The sequence below is a fragment of the Thermobia domestica genome, chromosome 8 (assembly GCF_964235325.1).
Source record: "Thermobia domestica chromosome 8, izTheDome1.hap1.1, whole genome shotgun sequence".
NCBI lineage: Eukaryota > Metazoa > Arthropoda > Insecta > Zygentoma > Lepismatidae > Thermobia > Thermobia domestica.
In genome coordinates this window covers 77,970,580-77,991,316 of record NC_137461.1, presented here as the reverse complement: position 1 = coordinate 77,991,316, position 20,737 = coordinate 77,970,580, and the positions used below count along the sequence as shown (strand labels likewise).

At 35.5% G+C, this 20,737-nt stretch overlaps 1 protein-coding gene across 1 annotated transcript in view; it reads right to left on the bottom strand.

The window, feature by feature from the left end:
* LOC145692185 (farnesoate epoxidase-like) overlaps positions 1-20,737 on the bottom strand; it is a 32,228-nt gene that overhangs the window by 1,967 nt on the left and 9,524 nt on the right. The window contains exons 2-4 of the mRNA XM_081767483.1: positions 9,187-9,370; positions 8,934-9,048; positions 421-559 (exon numbers count right to left, since the gene is read on the bottom strand). Of these exons, the coding sequence (XP_081623609.1) occupies positions 421-559; positions 8,934-9,048; positions 9,187-9,370 (438 nt within the window). The remainder of the gene's footprint in view (positions 1-420; positions 560-8,933; positions 9,049-9,186; positions 9,371-20,737) is intronic.

The following is a 20,737-nucleotide window of genomic DNA, read 5'->3' as shown; positions in this document are numbered from 1 at the left end:
AGAACATTATTACTACAATGCTAACAATAATGTGCATTTTGATTTGTAAGTCATGTAAATATCACTAGGTACGTTCTTTTTTAAAATCCTCGTGATTAATATTCACTATAATTTCGAAATGTTTTAGAATTATTTCAGTTTTGGACTCTGTAATTAAAAGAAGTGAGGAAAATGGAAAACATTACGTATATAGCGTTATGCTCAACTCTGCCCAAGTATGTACTGAATTTTCTACCTGACTGTTGATACATTTTGTGTTTTCTAATCGATGTCTGTCAATCAATGTAAAATATTTGACATTAGAAGTTCAATTATCACATAAGTTTATAAATTCCTTCATAATAGCAATCATGGAATCATTGGGTTCTTCCATGGAGCATTTTCAAACGTTTCAGTTGAGTACATAAATTACTCACTTACCTCCACCATATGTAAGAACTTCCTCGGAATTAATAACTTCACCATCCCGAAGAAAACGTTCTGGCTTAAATTCATCTGCACCTGTCCATGTTTCTTCGTCTCTATTTACTCCATGCATATTCAGCCAGATAGTTGTTCCCTAAAATGTATAACGATCGTTTCATTCTTTCAAAAAATGACAATTTATTAAGTCCTTGTGATATTTCTAAATATGCTAGCAGAGTTGCTTTATTTTATAGTAGTTAAATGCTTCCAATAGGTGCACTATGAAACGTATACTTCCAGGTTAAAGAGAGGGGCTAAAGACATGAGGTACTAACTGAAGTAAACTTCTGGTCTTCTCTACACTGCACAGAGGCCCAGACACCCTCTACACCTGGCCAAGACCTCAAAATTCGAATTATCTACAATATGACCTTACTGTTTTTATAAGAAAAGACGTAAGGGAATAGATAGGCTTTCGTCCAACTTGTAAGGGTTGAACCTACAGTAAGTACCAATGTGAAAGATTAATGTCGTGTAAGAAGGCCATGTAATAACGTCATGTTAAAATCACACACACACACACACACACACACACACACACACACACACATATATATATATATATATATATATATATATATATATATATATAAGTTACGTATCTCCCTTCCCTGTAAAATTTCCGGAAATTTTGAACCCATTAGAAAAATCGGAAATATTGGCAAAAACCGGAAAATATAATTAAAATATAATACTAATCTTACTTGCTGTAACTTGTTTGCAGCACATACGTATACAATGTATTTCGCTAGCAGGAAAAAATAGTTAAAGCATCAGCTTTTAATTTTACTTTTTAGTTTTCTGATTTCTGGTAAAAATCCCTCTTTATTATTTGTATATTTTTCAAACAACTTGAAAAGAGAGATTATCTTATTTACACGTACACACATACAGGGCAGAAGTGCATAAATTTGAGCAGCGAGAAATGTATTAAAGAATTTATAATGTGAAACTTTCGTTCGTCATTATTAAAGATTAACAAACCATCTAATCTTTGCATGGAGAAAATTTCACATAAAGGACACCTAAACTGTCACCAAAGAACTTATGGACCACAAAAAATATGAATTCGACACTAGTGTATGTCATTTTCAGTTACTTTTACATGTCACGCTCCCTCTTTAGGAGTAATAGTGGGGGCTAAATGTTTGTTTAAAGAGCATCGGAAGTGTTACTCTTCATCTCAGCAATCCCCAAAATTATGGATTCAGCACTAATATCGTCATTTTCGATTATTTTTATATATCTCCCTTCCTCCCCGCCTCCGAGCTGCAGCATGAATTTGGATTTAAACGGCATTGATGATGCCACTGTTCATCTCAATGGCTCCGAAAACTTTGGATTTGACACTAACATCGACTATGTTCAATCATTTATATGTATATCCCCTTCACCGTTTTATAAATTGCGGGCTGGAAACTTTATTTACACGACATCACAAGTGTCATTGTTCATATCAAGTCAGAGACCCCGAAAACTTTCCCTATGTATATATATATATAATTTGTCGCACAAGTAGATAATGGGTATTTGATTACGTACAAAATTTTGTACATAAAGTTTATATAAAAGTATATATTAGAATATTAAAAAACAGTAATTCTATGTTTTATTGCATGAGAAGAGTTATTAGTAAAATTTGTTTACTGCTCCCTCTTTTCAGACGAATTTTTTTTTAAATTAACAAAATTTTACCAAATCAAAGAACTCAGTTTCATACAAGAGCCCTATTTCTTGCAACAGAAACGCTTCATGATGGTATATGTGTATACAACTGTAAAGGTTCAATGATTATTGCGCATCAACGAATAAATGACAAAAAATCGCATAAAGAAAATGAGTGCAGACTATTAACTTTCAAGAATAATTACAACAGTTTTATTTTCGAATGCTTCTTTTTTAAAATATTCGTAATGTTGAAATTTCTCAACTTATATTTTTGAGGCGCTCGAAAAGGAAAAACGGGTCCATAGTAGTAAAATTATCCTAATACAAAGATTTGTTTGTTATTTTCCCAATTTTCGCGGAAAGAAACCGGAGGAAACGTTTTTCCACTAAGAGGATCAAAATTTTTGGAAATTTTACAATACTAGCCAATAGAGTTTAAAAGGAAGTTGTTGTTGTGTGTATTTTATTACTGAATTATATACAATTTTAGGCAGTAATCCATCCTGAAACCAGATAAATTCCCAACAACTATCACAAGATATAGATCCATTGGTTTTATGAGACTCATATGTAATACCATTGAGTATATAGTAAGTTAGGACAGAATGTAAAATTTAAAATCTGTTCATCTATATAAAAATTATTAGGATTGATTTAGTTGTTTCGTGTTCGCTACTGATACTCTTGTCCATTTTCAATGCAGTATTCGAGAAGCCTTCTTAGAAGACTTATGACATTATGATGCTACAAAATTTTCAACAGCTGGATAAGTATAGTATTCGTGGCCACATGCGCAATTCATAAAGGACATTTTGGCTAAACTCTTCTTTTCACGGTCCGTGAAAACTAGTCTGAATGTAATTTCTGTAAGAATACGGTATTTCACAAACCAGTGTTCTAAGTGTCCCAATCTTGTCGGTATCAATATTATTCTGCCTCTGATCTAGGATCCTTTGTGCAATATTCCTCTTGGACTGTCTTATTATTTATTGTTGCTCCATATGCTTGACGATTTTACCCCACAGAGTGGTCTGATACATAATAATATTGTTTATTGATCTTACGAATCACGATTTCGGTTCCCTGGTGAAAAAAGTAAGTATACAGTATATATATATATATATCACGGCGACCAACAAACTTTCCTTGTTAATCTAAATTTTTTATTAATAGTAATCATGTGTTACATGTTGACATGATCCCAATTACTGAGTTCTGAGTTCGACTATTGATCGTCGCTTGATGTCTCCGAGATTTGAATATTTTTTAGGTCTGAAGTGCTGACCGAGTTCGTCTCTTATGAACTTAATGTGCACTACTATTTTATTATTCAATCACATTCTTTCCACTGAAACAACTTGATACAGTTTATATCCTCTGAAATCTGCCAGCTCTCAATACTTTCTGTTCTATAATGGGTTGTTCATTATATGAAGTTCCCCACGTTCTAGAATATTAATTTTTAAGATACTTTTGTAAGCTATACATACACATAAAGTTGGATCCTTCTTCACCTTTCCACATAATTTCAATTCAGCTGCAGGCATTTGTCTCATCGTTGAAACAATTGGTCCAAATCCTTTGCAAAAAAATCAAGGCTTTGCCTATTTAGAATTTTCCTCGCATTCAACTTCACTTCCTCATCAGCTTCGGTAGCTAACTTTGCAATGCATACCTTAACAGTGGAAAAAATGAAAGTCACTCGGTGCTGAATTGAGGCTGTATGGAGAATGGGTCAGCTGTTCCCACAATTATTCTTGAATATTGTGTCTTGTTCCCGTTCCGAATAGGGTTGGTGTTATCGTCATGAAGAGACCACCTCTCTTATGTCGAATTGCCTTTCCCTAATGAAGAGTTCAGGTTTGAAATAAAGCGACCTGTTCCCGTGTCAACTGATGGTGAAGAAGTGAAGCGAAGTATGAGGAGAGTGCTAAATAGACAGAACAATGATTTTTTGCAGGCGGTCTGACCAATTAGTGCAAAGGTGAGACAAATGAGCGGACATCAATGGGATTATTTGGAGAAGTAGAAATGACCAAACTGCCCATGTATATAAATGTATTTTCAAAAATAAATGTTTTACAGCTTAGGGAAAATTAAATTTTGAGCGACAGGTATTATTGCAAGTCCTTTAATTGTAAAGCAATTAAAGCATTTATCAAGAGGAGAGACTTCGGTAGACTCATGTAGCCCGTATTGTTTTTTTAGGCACGCCTGAGCTTTATTTTGATTAGAGCCAGATATATAATCGATATGCAACAATTCTTCGGCTGTCTATGGTATATTCGTGCGTAACAGAATACCATCACGTACGATACATATGTGGATCTTACTAGCTGTAACGCTGACATGAAACAGGAGAGCTCAGTATATGTTTAAATCACGTGTGTTTAAGTAACACTGGCGAACTAACTGTATGCTGAGGCAATTTGCATATGAGGAAACGAGCATGGCTACAGAGGAGAAAAGAACAATGCGTTGGAATCCGTCGTGCTCAAGACTTTCGCGAACGCAGTACTTTTCTCCGGTAAATGATTCCCTCTCGTTGGCAGGTAAATTGGAATCAGGTGCTCCTTCTTTCAAAAGTGTCTTTCGGTAATTGGAAAATGTCGACCTGAATTATTATTCATAGTGACCTTTTCATTAAACTTAGAAGTAGTATCACACTTTGTTTTGAGCTGAAAATTCAAATAAATTCCTGATTTCATCTCTATATGTTACCAAACGCCACACGTGAAAACGTTAGAAATTGTTAAGCTATTCTTTTTTCTTGTAATTTACAAAATAGCCAATTAATTATAAAATCAACATTACATCAATGTTAAAATGGAGTACATTACCGTTTGTTTTCAATTTATTTCTCTTTAATTTTCATAATGTTCAGTATTTAAGATATGCGTTTTAAGCGACTGTGAGTTATTGTAGCTACCTATTTTATCTTGGTCACTAAACAGTCATATAAAAATGGAATCTTTGAGCCTCACCTCCCATGTTTATGCCGGTTAGGCTAAATGAGACGGTAATGATGTGTATGAATGAAATGGTGGAATGAAGAAAGTGGGAAGAAACGGGAGAACCCCGAGGAAACCCACGCACACGATGTTTGTCCACCACAAAGTTCAGTTGGCGGAGGCTGGGATCGAACCTGGCAACCCAAGCAAAAGAGCTGAACGCTCTAACACTGAGCCACAGCGGCCCCAAACAGTCATAGAAATATTTCATACTTACTATTTATTCTAGTTTATGATTATTTAAGAATATATTAAATAGGTGGAAGCAGAGCTCTTGTCATACCTTGGTGTGCAAATATTGCAAAAAATAGGTTAAAGTCGAATGAAATTCTTACGAGAATTTGTTATAACTATACAGATCTGTAACCTCAAAATTCATTTCGTTATGAAATGTTTAGCGGTGCTATCCGAATCATCAATAAGCTCTGAAATAGAGTCTAACAAGTATTAGATTTCTTATAAACGAATCACTTGTCGCATTGTCTATGTGCAAGTAAACACCAGATCAACATTAACTTCTATAAAACCCTTATGCATATAGTGTAGACAAATCGTATTTCACATTTTCGATAGGTGATGTGTTAACAACCACGAAAGCGAAGAAAATGTTCCTTACCGGTGACCTGTTATATTTCCTCTATCCCTATGGAAACAAAAATTGATCGGAATTGAGTCAAGTCGTTTGAAGAGTTTAATCACAAACGGTTACTGTATAGTAGTACTAACGTAATACGTATAATTTAAAAAGACCTAATAGGATGACATGTTAGTCCTACAATGGAAACATAATTGATCGAAAATGAATAAGATCGTTTATCACCAATAATCACCATTTCATCGCAAAGCACAGAGACAAAACAGACAATATTTTCACTCTAACAACTTAAAATGTTTACCCCGTGGAATAAACAGTGATCAGAATTGGACCAGATCATTCAATCGTCGTTTCGTCGTGTTCGCTTGTCTCAAATCATCAATTCATCGTCACACGTAGTGACGTAATATTTATAAATTGGCAGCAGGACACACTAGTTGACATGTTTGCCACTGGAAGTAAAATTGTTCGAAATTGTGAAAGATCGTTGATTGTCTTTGATCGCCACTCGTGGTAACGTAACAAGTATAATTTTGCAGAGAGGGTAGCAAGTTCGCATTTCAACAGCTCATGAAAGCAAAATTTATCGGAATTAGATGAGATCACTTGATTTCCACGCTTAGAGACTTAATGCTTATAATATGAAAATATTGTGTAATGACGTCTAAATCTTTAAACTTTCAGAAGTGCATTTAATTATGTTCGTAGAGTCACTACATCAATTTATAGTTTATATACTATTAATACTATGCATAATAGTAGCTTTACAACTTATAGCTTTTAATTATCGTGCAACATTGTTTCGGATCTAAGAGTTACATGAAGTAGAGGTACACACTAAACTCGAGTGATTCCTTCTCCCATAGGTAATTACAATATTCACAATATACAATATATTACGTCAGAATCAAGTACTTTTTAATGAGAATTATAGTACAGTATGTGTTTAAGCACCAGAGATCAGGTCGAGAATTGCCATAGCCAAAGAAGCATTCAATAAGAAAAGATCACTCTTTACTTAATATTGGACTAAAAAGGACTTTGGTCAAATACTATATTTGGAGCATTGGATTTCATGGCTCATAGACTTAGACATTACGGAAGTTACAAAAGAAATATTTAGAGAGCTTCGAAATGAGGTGTTGGAGGAAGATGGAGGAGACAAAATGCACAGAAATAGTAACAAACGAAGACATTTTAAAATGGATCGGAGAGAGGAGGACGCTTCTAGCCACTATCCTTCGTAGAAAAGAAAATTGGATTGGAGACATCTTGCAATAGACATCTTAATACCACCATAGAAGGAAAGGTGGAAGGAAAGCGGGGAATAGGAAGAAGAAAAACACAAGTGATCAATAATTTGAAAAATATAAGAAAGCATTGTTAATTAAAAGATGAAGCAAAAAATCCAAAAACATGGAAGAAACATTTCCAGGTCCAAACTGAAAATTAAGAAGAAAATAAGAAAAAAAGATTCACTAGCCCCAGGACCTACCAAAAGGCAGAGTACTTAATAATAATAATAATAATAATAATAATAATAATAATAATAATAATAATAATAATAATAATAATAATAATAATAATAATAATAATAATAGTAATAATAATAATAATAATAATAATAATAATAATAATAATAATAATAATAATAATAATAATAATAATAATTAAAAGGGTGTAAAGGAAGTTTATATTTCCATTCTTGTGTATCCTTAAATCAAAAGAGTGGTAATAGTTATCAAGCCTCTTCAAATGTGCACTACACTGGAATTAAATCTCTTTACATTTCTTTCCTTTTCTTTCTTTCTTTTTCTTTTCTTTCCTTTTTTTGGAAAAATGAAAAGCATTTCTTTCAGGGTATTCGCCCTATATAAATGTGGCTACATTCCCTATTCACTCATAACTGCTCTTAACAGCTTATTGTTGGCGACTGAAAAAGATCTAACGACGTTGCTCAATTTCGATGATTTTTTCTCTCAATGAAATACTAGCAAAGCTTGTTAAAATCTCTACGAAATTATACATATTATGTCACTACGTGCTGCGTTCAAACAAGATAAAACGACAACCAAACGACGAAACTAACAGCTTAAGATGTTAGAAACCCTGGAACATTACACCCATTACTTCACTATACCTGAATGTCATCAAGCAAATGCAATCAAACAATGATTGAACTATTTCGCTGAACGGAGTAATGTAAAGGGAAGGAAAGGAAGATATCTAAATCTTCCATGATGTACTGATCACTGCTTAAGTATCAGATAATATTTAGCAGGAGAGTTCGTATGTTGCCTACAACATACCAGTTCTCATCCTCACACCAGCCGTTCCGCTGTTAAGCATACATCAATACTTGAAGAAAAATTGCTTTTATTACAGTATGATTTAATGGTATATGTCATGATAATAGGACACGCTTATGCGAAACAAATCCGCCAACTATGACTACAACTCACCACACAAGATATAATGTTTACGTGTCTATTGTAGCATGAATTTTGTAGCTTCTTTGATTATAAGAAAATGCACGGACATCAATGAAAAAAAATCTGGTTCCTTCAGATATCGTTGAACTATCGACAGCACGTTGAAATAACACTGGACGACACTATGCAATCAATTATGTCTAAGCAATTTCTCCTATCTTGTGTGATCATATTGAATCGTACTGTGCACGGTTTACTACCTTACTGACACACAATACGCATCTCCCAAAGAAATGTTTGGTATAACCTCCAGTTTTAGAGTAAAGAAATCGACTTGCAGCAAGCCAGCCCAGTGTTCAGGATTCAACCCGTTTTTTTTTTAAAAAATATATTTCATCGTTTGACATCAACGAGCAATACAGATAAGCTCATTTTTCATTTGCCAACGCTCTTTTGATTCATAAGGTCAGTTTTCTTTCAATCTGATGTCCCTGCGAGACTCATGCTTTCGCCATGCAACTGAAATTCATCCTATTCGGAAATATATCTAAACTTTGGGTCATTTCTACTTCGCACCTTGTCATAGAAAGTATTCTCATTATTTCTACTTCTTCCATAATTGCTACAATTAGGTGTGTATATCATCCACTGAATCTTACCGTTCACTCAACCATTATGTATGAAACGCAGATTCATGTATAACCTGTCAATATCTGAATTATACACTTCTGTCTAAGTACTTTAAATATTTCGTTTAGTCACCTTAGGTATTTTGTAGTTTTCCATATCAAGATCTTCAAGTGCCGTCCTCGGAATAAATTGTAATATGGGCATTATCCTTTGTACTTCTAAAATAGTGGCGGCTGTATAGGGCATCCTAAATTAAAGAGAGAAGTGTATTAATATACATTCCGGTACACAATTCTATTTAAAACAATTCGATATGAATTATTACTAACTATTTTATACCATAAAATAATAAAAGAAAAATTAACGACATAAACGTGCTACTTACCTCTTGGCATGAAGTTCAAAAGATGGTGTATTATTTATTCCAACGATATCAAATATTTCTTTCTGGATATTTTTCTGAACCTCAGGATGCAATACCAGATACAAGATAATAAAGCTTAAGGTATTACTAGCAGTGTCTAAACCAGCGAACACTATATCCTTAATTATATCAATGGACCCGTCAACTGTAAATGTAAAAATTGAAACGCAAGCGTTAAAAATTACCACTCAATTATTTTCTTTGGACTAGTTAAGTACAGTAATAATTAATGATTTTAACTATAGATGATAAGGGTATTTAAAAACTATAATTTTTGGAGGAAATAAAAATTTTAATCTGCATATACGTATAAGTGTCTATAGTACAATTCTCAAAACAATATTTAACCGAGATTGTTTAATAACAATACATCAAACGTTTTAAGAGAAAACTTAAAATATTGAAAGAAAAGAGTAATACATTCGTTAGTATATTATACAAATTTATAAACTTATTACAAATTAATAATTAATTTATAGTTTATTGTATTTAATAGTTTGCAAGATACCTAAATACCTATTTGTATCAAAAGATGAATGAAATTATGAGATCTGCTAGATCTCAATTTAAGTTACTGCCACTACAGTCTTCATTTTCAAATCTGTAACTTATAGCTGTAACTATTATTAATTTAATGGAGATGTGAGCACTAAAGTTATTTGTTTCTCTCATGAAACATTCAATTACTAATGTATCATGGAATAATTAAAACAATTAACAGGAGCATCTCATATGAAACACAGAAAAAGAAATAAAAACTACATCATACGTTTAATCAATAACAACAAAATTAATTATCATAACCCAAACTCAAATTACACAAAAATTATCCTGGAAAGTTAAAGAAATAATACACACACCGAAAGGAAATCTAACGAAAAATGTTAGAACAGTAAAATTAGTAATAAAATGAGTAAGAACTAAAATGATAAGTCTCATGTATTGTTAACTGTTCGTATCTGATGTACAAGAGCAATAATTCGCTTATTTAAGACGTAGTTTCCAAACACAATCTGGAAATAGAGTTATGTACAGTCTGTACATGTCCTCTGATTTCAGTATGTTTCGTATATTGTATGAAGACCTACTCTCCATTTTAGCGTTATAGACTCCTGGGTTCAAACAACTATATCTTCGAGTCCAGTTAAGGTAGAGAGATGTGACATACACCATTTTACTCACTGTGCTGTTTACTTTAACAGGCTATTTGCTTGCAACTCCCTGTTTAATACTTTAGGTTATAAAATAAAAAATGTATTTAAAAATGTAATTTTTGCAATAAATTGGTTTCCTTGAAGTTTAATGAAAAATATCTTTGTTATTTTTTGCAATACAAGAATGAAATTTTTACTGAATATGAACAAAAGTATACTAAACAAAAGTGCAGTAGTATTTTTAAAATTAATTTTATAGTGAATGTACAATAAGTTATTTTGCTACATGTACCGATCTCTGCCCGTAACTCTATTAGCAAAGAACGGAAAGCACTGAAGTACGCTCCATTGAATTGCAACATTAACAACGTATACAGTTTTAGTTCAGATAGAGACAAAAGGTCCGAAATTACAATATGAAAATAGACACATCTTTTACGATCAGTTACCACTTAGCTCTTGCGACGTTGGAGCTTCATGAGTCAGCGTTGCGCGCCGAAGGGGAAACAGAAATTGTGGCTCTGTTTGTTCTCGTGTCGTTGTTTTTTCTCGTGTGGTTTCTTTTTTATCTTTGTGTGTTTTTGGTTAGGCTGTAATGTAAACAATGGAAAAGCATCATTTTCGAAGTTTCTAGAAACAGTTTATAATAAATGCAAGACCATTTTTTGATTTGGAGAAACAAAACAAATTTCGTTCTCGCAATCCGTCGAAAGAACTGGCGAATGCTTAAAGGTGTCTGAAAAACCTGTGAAGCCTGTTTCAAGTGAGAGTCGCAATAATAGTGTCCTAGAATCTCCGAAAAACACAGGTTCGCCGTCAAACAATTTATACATGAATTCCTTCAAGGGTGTATTCGCCGGAAGCTCCACGAATTTTAGGTGCGAAAAGAGTATCCAACGTTAAAGAAACTTTTGGAACAGATAAGAAAGAACTTTACTGATGCTCCAGAAATGAGTGAAACTTCGTTATGGCGTGTGTTGCGAAAACTGGGATTTCGGTATACAAAGTTTAACAAGAAAACAGTTCTAATGGAAAGTAATAAGATTGCTGGGCAAAGGGGTCAGTTTAGTTTCTATGGTTATTAAACGTCACAAAAGTGTCCTATTGAATATCGGCAGGCCTTATTTCAAAGAGCAGGAACGTCTTCTAGAAACAGTTGTGCGAAATACTGAAAACAAAGTAATCACACTTGTGTGGCTATCTGTGGAGCATTGCGAATTGAACCCTATAAATTTGATATGGTCTTATATAAAGAATGGGGTTGCAAAGAAAAAAATAAAACGTTTCATGTCGATGATGTGTGTGTTCTTTGCAAGGATGCCTTTAAAAATGTTCACGTCATGTATGGAGAAATGCAGTTCGTCACGTACGAAAAATAGAAGATCACTATTACAGTACGCCAGAGTATTTGGACGTTGCCTTGGAACCCTTTATAATCAACACACAACATTCGGATGAAGCTTCGAGCAGTAGCAGTGACAGGGAAATCGTGGATTCGGATTCGGACGAATAAACAAGTAAGTATTTAAAGCAATTATTTAAAAATGTATGCTCGATTATATGTGTGCAATACTCTTGAAAAAAATTTTTATAGAATTATGCATAGCGCCTTCTTAAATTAGAATTTGTTACATTGTTACATATTTTTTTCTCCTTTTAAATCACGCTCGCCTACTTCTCACAAGAGGCAGAATGTCCGGCAACAGAGGGTCTGCAGCGTTGCCACAGCGAAGTCGGAGAGAGCACCTCTCCCATTCCGGTGATACGTTAGCCTTCTGCGTAGGCGAATTCTGTAACAACGTCGAGCTAAGGCAATCAGCTGGCAGTGAGATTTTTTTCCGCGAAAAAGCTCGGAACTTTCTGATTAAATATATAATTTGTTATTTCCGATATTACAACATTACACTACCTTCTGTTTGATAGATATAACATATTTTATATAAATCGTTTTAATATGCATGCCCTTTGTTAGATTCGGAAATCGCATGGGATCACAATATCGGTATTTGTATGAAGATGAAAGGAGTAAACATGACAAAGCTTGCTCATTGCAATCAGTAATAATCACATGTTGAACTGTGTGAATGGCGCATTTAAGAGGCCCGTTGTTTCTGAAATATATCATGTGAAACTGGTGAAAATGGCTAAAAATACACAGTTTTGAGTACATTTTTACTCATAACGTTTTCCTAGTTACACGTAAAGCTCTTAAATATACACTAATTTGTAGCACATACTTTAACAATTACAACAAAGTATAATGTATAGAATAGTTGACAGCCATTTTAGCATAACAAGGGTTTAAACAAAGGGGCCTAAAACGCTAAAATCTAGAGTAGGAAATGATCAGTATAACGATTCCGTCTTCAAAATATGAAACGTTGAAGTCACTCATTAAATGAGGAATTGCTAGATGAGTATTTGATACAGAAATACGGCTTTGTCAAGGGGCTAACTGGTAAGTAATGATGTTCGAAAATTTTCCAATATATAGGCCTATATATATATATATATATATATATATATATATATATATATATATATATATATATATATATATATATGCAATTTATTTTAATGGCATTACTTCAATCCGTTTGCCAGTCAAAGCACGTTCGTTGGACGAGGAAGAACATGGTGAATCAGATTGATTGCTTCAATCGCAAATTGCACATGTATTTCCGATTATAGCTAGGCTTACTACCTGGAACTACATTGATTTGGATCAAGCTATCGTAATGACAGAAGTGCACAACTAGTTAAAGTACTTCAATGGTTCCGTACTTCCTGCTGGTTTATAATATATTTTAAATACTTACTATTAATGTTCAACATAGAATAATGATAATGAATTTCCATTAACGCAATATTCTATTTCTGACGATGCTCTCTATGACGTAAGTTTATACCTGGAACCTTATTTTGTAATTACTAAAAATAATGAGGCAAAAGTCTTAATCAGCCTAAATTATTGTTTACTAAGGATGCTGGTACCGAGAACGTAAATGATGAAAGTTAACCTTTCCACTCGTTGAGTCATCCCTTTCCCAAACATTTATTTCTATTACCCACTATTAGTTGATTTAGAACATCGAGAGTAGGATCACTGGTTGTAATTATTTCCAGCGACAGACACTATCTATAGCTTATCGATTTGAATATTCCTGTTGATAAACAGTTGATTTACACGATATATTGCGTTTACATTAAAAATTCTCCACTTCAATTTTCAAGGAAGCCTTGGTGAAAGATACTGTTTGTTCTGGTATACGGATAAAATCTCGCGGCCGAAACATCGCCGCCCAAAATCTCGCCGGCCGAAACATCGCCGCCCAAAATCTCGCCGGCCAAAACCTCGCGGGACAAAATCTCGCCGGGCCAAAACCTCGCGTGGCCAAAACCTCGCCGCCCAAAACCTCGCGGGACAAAATCTCGCCGGGCCAAAACCTCGCGTGGCCAAAACCTCGCCGCCCAAAACCTCGCGGGACAAAATCTCGCCCGGCCAAAACCTCGCCGCCCAAAATCTCGCCGTGCTAAAACCTCGCCGCGAATGAAACTTTTCTTCAAAATTTACCCAATGTGTTTCCTAATATGCAATTCCACATTACAAATAATAATAATAATAATAATAATAATAATAATAATAATAATAATAATAATATACAAAACATCGTGTGCGTGGGCTTTCTCGGGTTATTCCCGTTTCCTCCTACTTTCTTTATTCGATCATTTCCTTCATGGTCATCTACGTCTCCTTTAACCTATAGGACATAATCAAGGGACGTCGTAAAAACTCATATATTGTTTCATATTTTCATAAATATTATTAGATTTTTGTTAAAATTTTAAGTTTTTGGATGTTCCAAAGTTCACGAAACTAACCACGTTAGTTGTCATTACTTTCCTTATGCAGACTTTCTTTCCCTATAACCAGTTTAAAAACATCCTTTCGCCCTACCTTCACATTGAACTCCTCTAATACAGAAATAGAATTTTCATATGGTATCGCGGGACTTGGTCAAATACCCGTGATACTTCTTCTGAAACAGCGTCTTTTATACCGTCATCCTTATCATCTGTTGGAACATTTATATTTTGGTCAGGCGAGATTTTGGGTATGGCGATATTTTGGGGCGCGAGGTTTTGGCCCGGCGAGATTTCGGGTGGCGAGGTTTTGGCCAGGCGAGGTTTTGGTCTCGCGAGATTTTGGCCCGCGACGTTTTGGGCGCCGAGGTTTTGGCCAGGCGAGGTTTCGGCCTGGCGAGAGTTTGGGCCGCGAGGTTTTGGGAGACGAGGTTTTGGCCAGGCGAGGTTTTGGTCCGCGAGGTTGTCGCCGCGAGGTTCTGGCCGCGAGATTTTGTACCCAAATCTGCAGAACCACCAAGTGATAAATACGTGCATTGCTGTGCATCTTCTTGTCGTCCTGAACACAGACACACCTCGAGCAAACTATTTCGAGTCACATTTAATGGTGCGATTTTAATACTGGAAAGTCGACTTTCATAATATGATCTTATAAGCAATAGCACGTACGTGGATTGACATAGCGCTAGAGTTTATATTTGATATTTCCACATACATCCGTAGTTCAACATGCGATATCTCAAAGTTTGAGTAAGTCTTTCTGCAATACTGGATTTAACGTCTAATGCGATCTTTTGAGATATTTTTGCATTGTCTCATTGGTAAACTCATTCCTTTATCTCTGCATAAAACAAATGGTTTTCCCTTCTCGAAAATTATTTCTAAAACACTTTTTCCTTTACCATACCAAACTCTTTAACTTTCGTGATACAACGTACACATACATAGAAACGAAATACACCAAGCACTGTAAGTATACAGTAGTAGTAGGTACACGTAGTTTGCACGTAGTATAGCTATACAGTAGTAGTAGGTAAACGGCGAAAGTTTAAACATCTTCACAGAGCACCGTTAGAATTACCTGTCTCATTGTCAGGGAAACTCTACGTTACAAATTTCTAAGAGACAAAATCTATAGTTCCTCTACATTTGTTTTTGATGCTGGAAATTAAAAATGCACTTTTGGCTGTAATTCTATATAAATTCTCATAAACCGTATCAGTGAAAGGAAGACAGTTGTTCAATATCTTTATAACAGAAGTAGCTGTAGGTATAAGTGACGTCATAAGTTTTAGTTGGTAACATATTCGCTCCGTCTGTTAGTAGTCCACCAATAAAGAACTCAAACTATTTTAGTTAAAAAATAAGTTGAGTAATAGCATATGTAACTTTTCATTAAATTCACCTTTGCAAAAACTTACCGGTTAGATCTGAATCCTTCTCCTCCATTTCCTGTAGGAGATAATCTATTAGGTCTTCTAAGTTATTCGTACTGTAATTCTTGCTGTGTTGTTCAAATAAAGTCTGAAATAGACCATAAAGCTGTTGCTTCGGTTTCATTGTATGTATATGTAAATTTACACTTTTATTTATTATGTATTTCCTAAAATAACGTTATTAATGGAAACAATAAACTATCTACGAGAAGTGGCGAAGCGTACTATGAGACTGTGAGGCCGGGCCTATCATGTTTTCTACCGTATATTTCCTTTACTTTTGGTTTCTTATAAAATAAAGTCAATACTGCAACATTTCGGTTATTTTCGATAACAAAATGGTAGGTTGAGAACACTTGGAAACAATTCCATCTGAACTTCACCAGGTCGCTATACAGAATTACGGGATATGCTGCTTAGGAAGCGAAGCTATTATCGCTGGGATTGCACGCATTTTTGGGAAGGTGCGGAGACTAGACTCTGGGAGTTTAGTTTTAGCGTTGAAGTCATCTTTCAATGCTAATATGTTATAAAATGATTGCTTTCACACAAAGTAAGATGTTTCTGTGTAGAGTTATGTTTCTATTACTGATAAATTGTTTAATTTAGGAATATAACCTCAGACGTTATTCAGAGTAACTGTTTCCTTCATCCTACATGGGGCCTGACCATAGTAGCTTGTACAATATAACTCTGTTATACACACACACACACACACACATATATATATATATATAGAGAGAGAGAGAGAAAGAGAGAGAGAGAGAGAGAGAGAGAGAGAGAGAGAGAGAGTAAAGAAAGGTTATTTACAACGCTTGGGAGGTGATTCTACAGATTAAAACAAGTAAAAATGTCTATGTAACACAATGTCCATCTCGGCCTCCTAAGCGAGTTACGGACGTCCAAAAGGGTGGGAAAATGAACTTTGAAAGCTAATTCTGGCAAAACGACAAGAGATAGAAAGGCGGTGTTAGGCGACCCACACAGACTTTCAACATGGACTATCAAAAGATAGTAAGATTATATGTTCACTTCACACACATCCTCTCCCCTCACTTTGCTCTCATAACATCCGCGGCATGCTTGGCATCCTTTGGGAATACCTTGCTCTCGCCTTATACACATCTAATCTTAGTAACTTTGGATAGTCCATGTTGAGATTCTATGTGGGCTGCCTAACACCGAATTTTAACTCTTGTCGTTTAGCCAGAATTAGCCTTGAAAGTTCATTTTCCCACCCAGTTGAACGCCCGTAACTCGGTTAGGAGGCCGAGATGGACATTGTGTTACATATATACATTTTTATTGTCCCCACGGCATGGCGCGTCCTCAGGTTGCGGATCGAGGAGAAGGCCTCTAGATATAGAGATTAGCTGCGAATGTACTGAATAAGCAGTCGCGGACAGCCGACTAGGTGTGGTCCTCCAGTTTGGGAGTTGGGTAGTGCTAACAACCTCATCCTGTAAAAAAGCACTTGTTCAGAAATATTCACAAAAGCCTCGGACAAGGACTGATAACTTGGCACGAAAGAAAATGTACACGATATTTGGAACATGGAATATTAGGAGTCTTTATAGGGCAGGCGCGATAAAATTCGTAACGAGTGAGTTAGAGAAATACAGGATGGACGTAGTAGGAGTTCAGGAAGTTAGGTGGGAAGGAAACGGATCTGTGAATTCCGGAAATTTTACGTTCTTTTACGGGGAAGGAAATAAAAATCACCAGTTAGGAACAGGGTTTTTCGTTTATTACGTATATTACCAGCAATTAAACGGGTTAAATTTGTTACTGACAGACTTTCTTTTATTACTCTTAAGGGACGGTTGTGTGATATTATTGTTTTAAATGTACATGCCCCTACAGAAGATAAGGATGACGATATAAAAAACCGTTTTTACGAAGAAGCGGAACGGATATTTGACCAATTTCCGCGATACCACATGACAATTCTATTAGGGGATTTCAATGCGAAGGTAGGAAGAGAGGATATTTTCAAACTGATTATAGGGAACGAAAGTCTGCATAAGGAAAGTAATGACAACGGTGTTAGACTCATGAACTTTGCAACATCCAAACACCTAATCGTGAAGAGTACAAAATTCCCACACCGAGACGTTCATAAATACACTTGGACATCACCAGACGGGAAAACACATAATCAAATTGATCACGTTTTAGTAGATAGAAGAAAGCAATATTGCATAATTGATGTCCGATCGTTTAGAAGGGCTGATTGTGACTCTGACCACTGCCTGGTAGCAGCGATAATACGAGAGAGGTTATCGTTGAATAAAGGTAATATTCATTGTCCGAAAACGGAGAGATTCAATTTAAAGAAATGGAAGAGAGCCAGGTAAGAGAGAAATACCAGATTGAAGTTTCGAATAGATTCTCGGCTTTAGAAGATTCAGATTGCACTATTGTCGAGGATACCTGGATTGAAATTAGAGATAGCATTAAAATTTCAGCAAAAGAAAAATTGGTACACGCGGAAATACGTAGGAACAAAAACCATGGTTCGACCAGGAATGCATAAAACTAGCAGAGAATAGAAAACAGGCAAAATTACGCTTGCTACAAAATCCAAATGAAATAACTACACAGAATTTCGCAGATATCAGGCGGGAAACTTCCAAAACTTTTGGAACAAAAAACACGATTTTCTGAAAGCTAAAATTAAAGAACTTGAAGATAATAGTAAAAATAAAAACATTCTTGACATGTATAAGGGAATAAACGAATTTAAGGAAGGCTATCAACCTCGTGCTTATATATTAAAGAAATCTGACGGTATAGTTCTCACTGACACGGATAGCATCTTAAATAGATGGAAAGATTTTTTGACGCTTTGCTTAGCACTGAACGAAAACCTAGTGTGCGTGGAGGAAAGGAGATACACACCGCAGAACCATATATTCCAGAACCCAACCGAATAGAAGTAGAAACCGCTATAAAGAAATTAAAGAAACACAAATCTCCGGGTGTAGATGAAATTCCGGCTGAGTTAATTTTAGCTGGAGGCGAAAAATTGTGGAACAAGATACACAAATTCATTCTCCTTATTTGGAAGAAAGAAGAATTGCCACAAGAGTGGAAAGAATCAATAATTGTTCCAATTCACAAGAAAGGCGACAAAACTGACTGTAATAATTATCGAGGCATTTCTCTTCTGTCAACATCCTATAAAATCCTTTCAAATATTCTATTAGCAAGACTAACCCCATACGCAGATAAAATTATTGGAGATTATCAGTACGGATTTAGACAAAATCGGTCAACTATCGACCAAATATTTACCATTCGCCAAATACTCGAAAAGAAGTGGGAATACAATACCCCGGTACGTCAGCTATTTATTGATTTTAGAAAGGTGTACGACCCGGTTAGGAAAGAAACATTATACAACGTTCTTACAGAACTTAAAAAATACCGAGAAAGCTAATTAGATTAATTAAGATTTGTTTAAATGAATCCCAAAGTAAAGTACGGGTAGGAAAATTTTTGTCCACGAGCTTTTACACCGAAAATGGCCTGGAACAAGGAGATACGTTTACGCCATTATTATTTAACTTCGTTCTGGAATACGCTATAAGGAAAATCAAAGATAACAACCAGGGCCTACAGTTGAACAGTATTCACCAGTATTCACCAGGAATATGCTGATGATGAAAATTTAATAGGTGATGATAGGAGAACAATAGAAAGAAATGCAGAGATCTTATTAAACGCTTGCAGGGACATGGGTTTAGAAGTAAATGCAGAGAAAACTAAATACATGCAAGTGCGTCGAGACCGTAATACAGCAAATTATGGATGCGTTAAAATATTAAATAATACTTTTGATAAAGTGCATAGTTTCAAATATCTAGGATCAATATTAACAGAGGAAAATCATATTCACAGAGAAATTAAATGTCGACTAAAAGCAGGGAATTCATGTTACTATTCGGTTCAAAATCGCTCGTCGTCGCGAATTCTGTGGAGGAATTTGAAGCTTAAAATATACAATACATGCCTGCTGTTTTGTATGGCGGCGCAGTGGTCACTTACTCTGAGGGAAGAACATAGACTCAAAGTATTTGAGAACAAGATCCTGAGACGAATATTCGGACCCATGAGGAACGGGAATAAGGAATGGCGGTAACTTCATAACGAGGAACTACATAATTTATATGGTTTACCCAACATTGTTAGGGTTGTCAAGTACATGAGGCTTAGGTGGGCGGGCCATGTAGCTAGAATGGCAGAAAGTAGAAATGCTTTCAAAGTCTTGACTGCAAGACCAATCGGAAGGCGACCATTAGGAGGACCTAGGTGCAGATGGGAGGACAATATTAAGATGGATCTCGAAGAGATTGGAATACAAAGTAGAAACTGGATGCAGTTAGCTAAGGATAGAAGTCAGTGGAGAGCTTTTGTGCACGCGGCATTCAACCTCCGGGATGATAGGCCATAGAGTTAGTTAGATATTTTTTACTTGTTTTCATCTGTAGGAATACTGTAATAATAATATATATAATTAAGATTATAATATATATATATTTGGTCTAGGAATTAATTCGTGCGGGTGGACAAGAGATGGCGCAACGAACGGAGCGTCCCACAGTTCCGTGTATCCACACATGTGTTGCAAACCCCTGTCATCGCGTATCGTTCGTAGTATAGGGCAGTGGATTAAAGCGTCAACAACACCAGTTTGTAGTTAAGTGAACATGGCGCAATTTGTGCCTGATAAAGTGTTTTTGCGGGGTGTCCTGCTGCATTACTTTAACATGCAGAAAAGTGCGACTGAAAGTCATCGTATTTTGGTGGAAGTGTATGGTGACCATGCTCTAGCTGAGCGAACGTGTCAGAAGTGGTTTGCACGGTTTAGAAGTGGTGATTTCGGCTTGGCAGACCAAGAGCGAGCTGGACAGCCAAAAAAATTTCAAGACGAAGAATTGACAGCATTGCTCGAGCAGGATTCGTGTCAAACGCAGGAACAACTTGCAGCAGCATTAGGCGTTGATCAAACAACAGTCTCCAAACGCTTGAAAGCCATGGGAATGATTCAAAAGA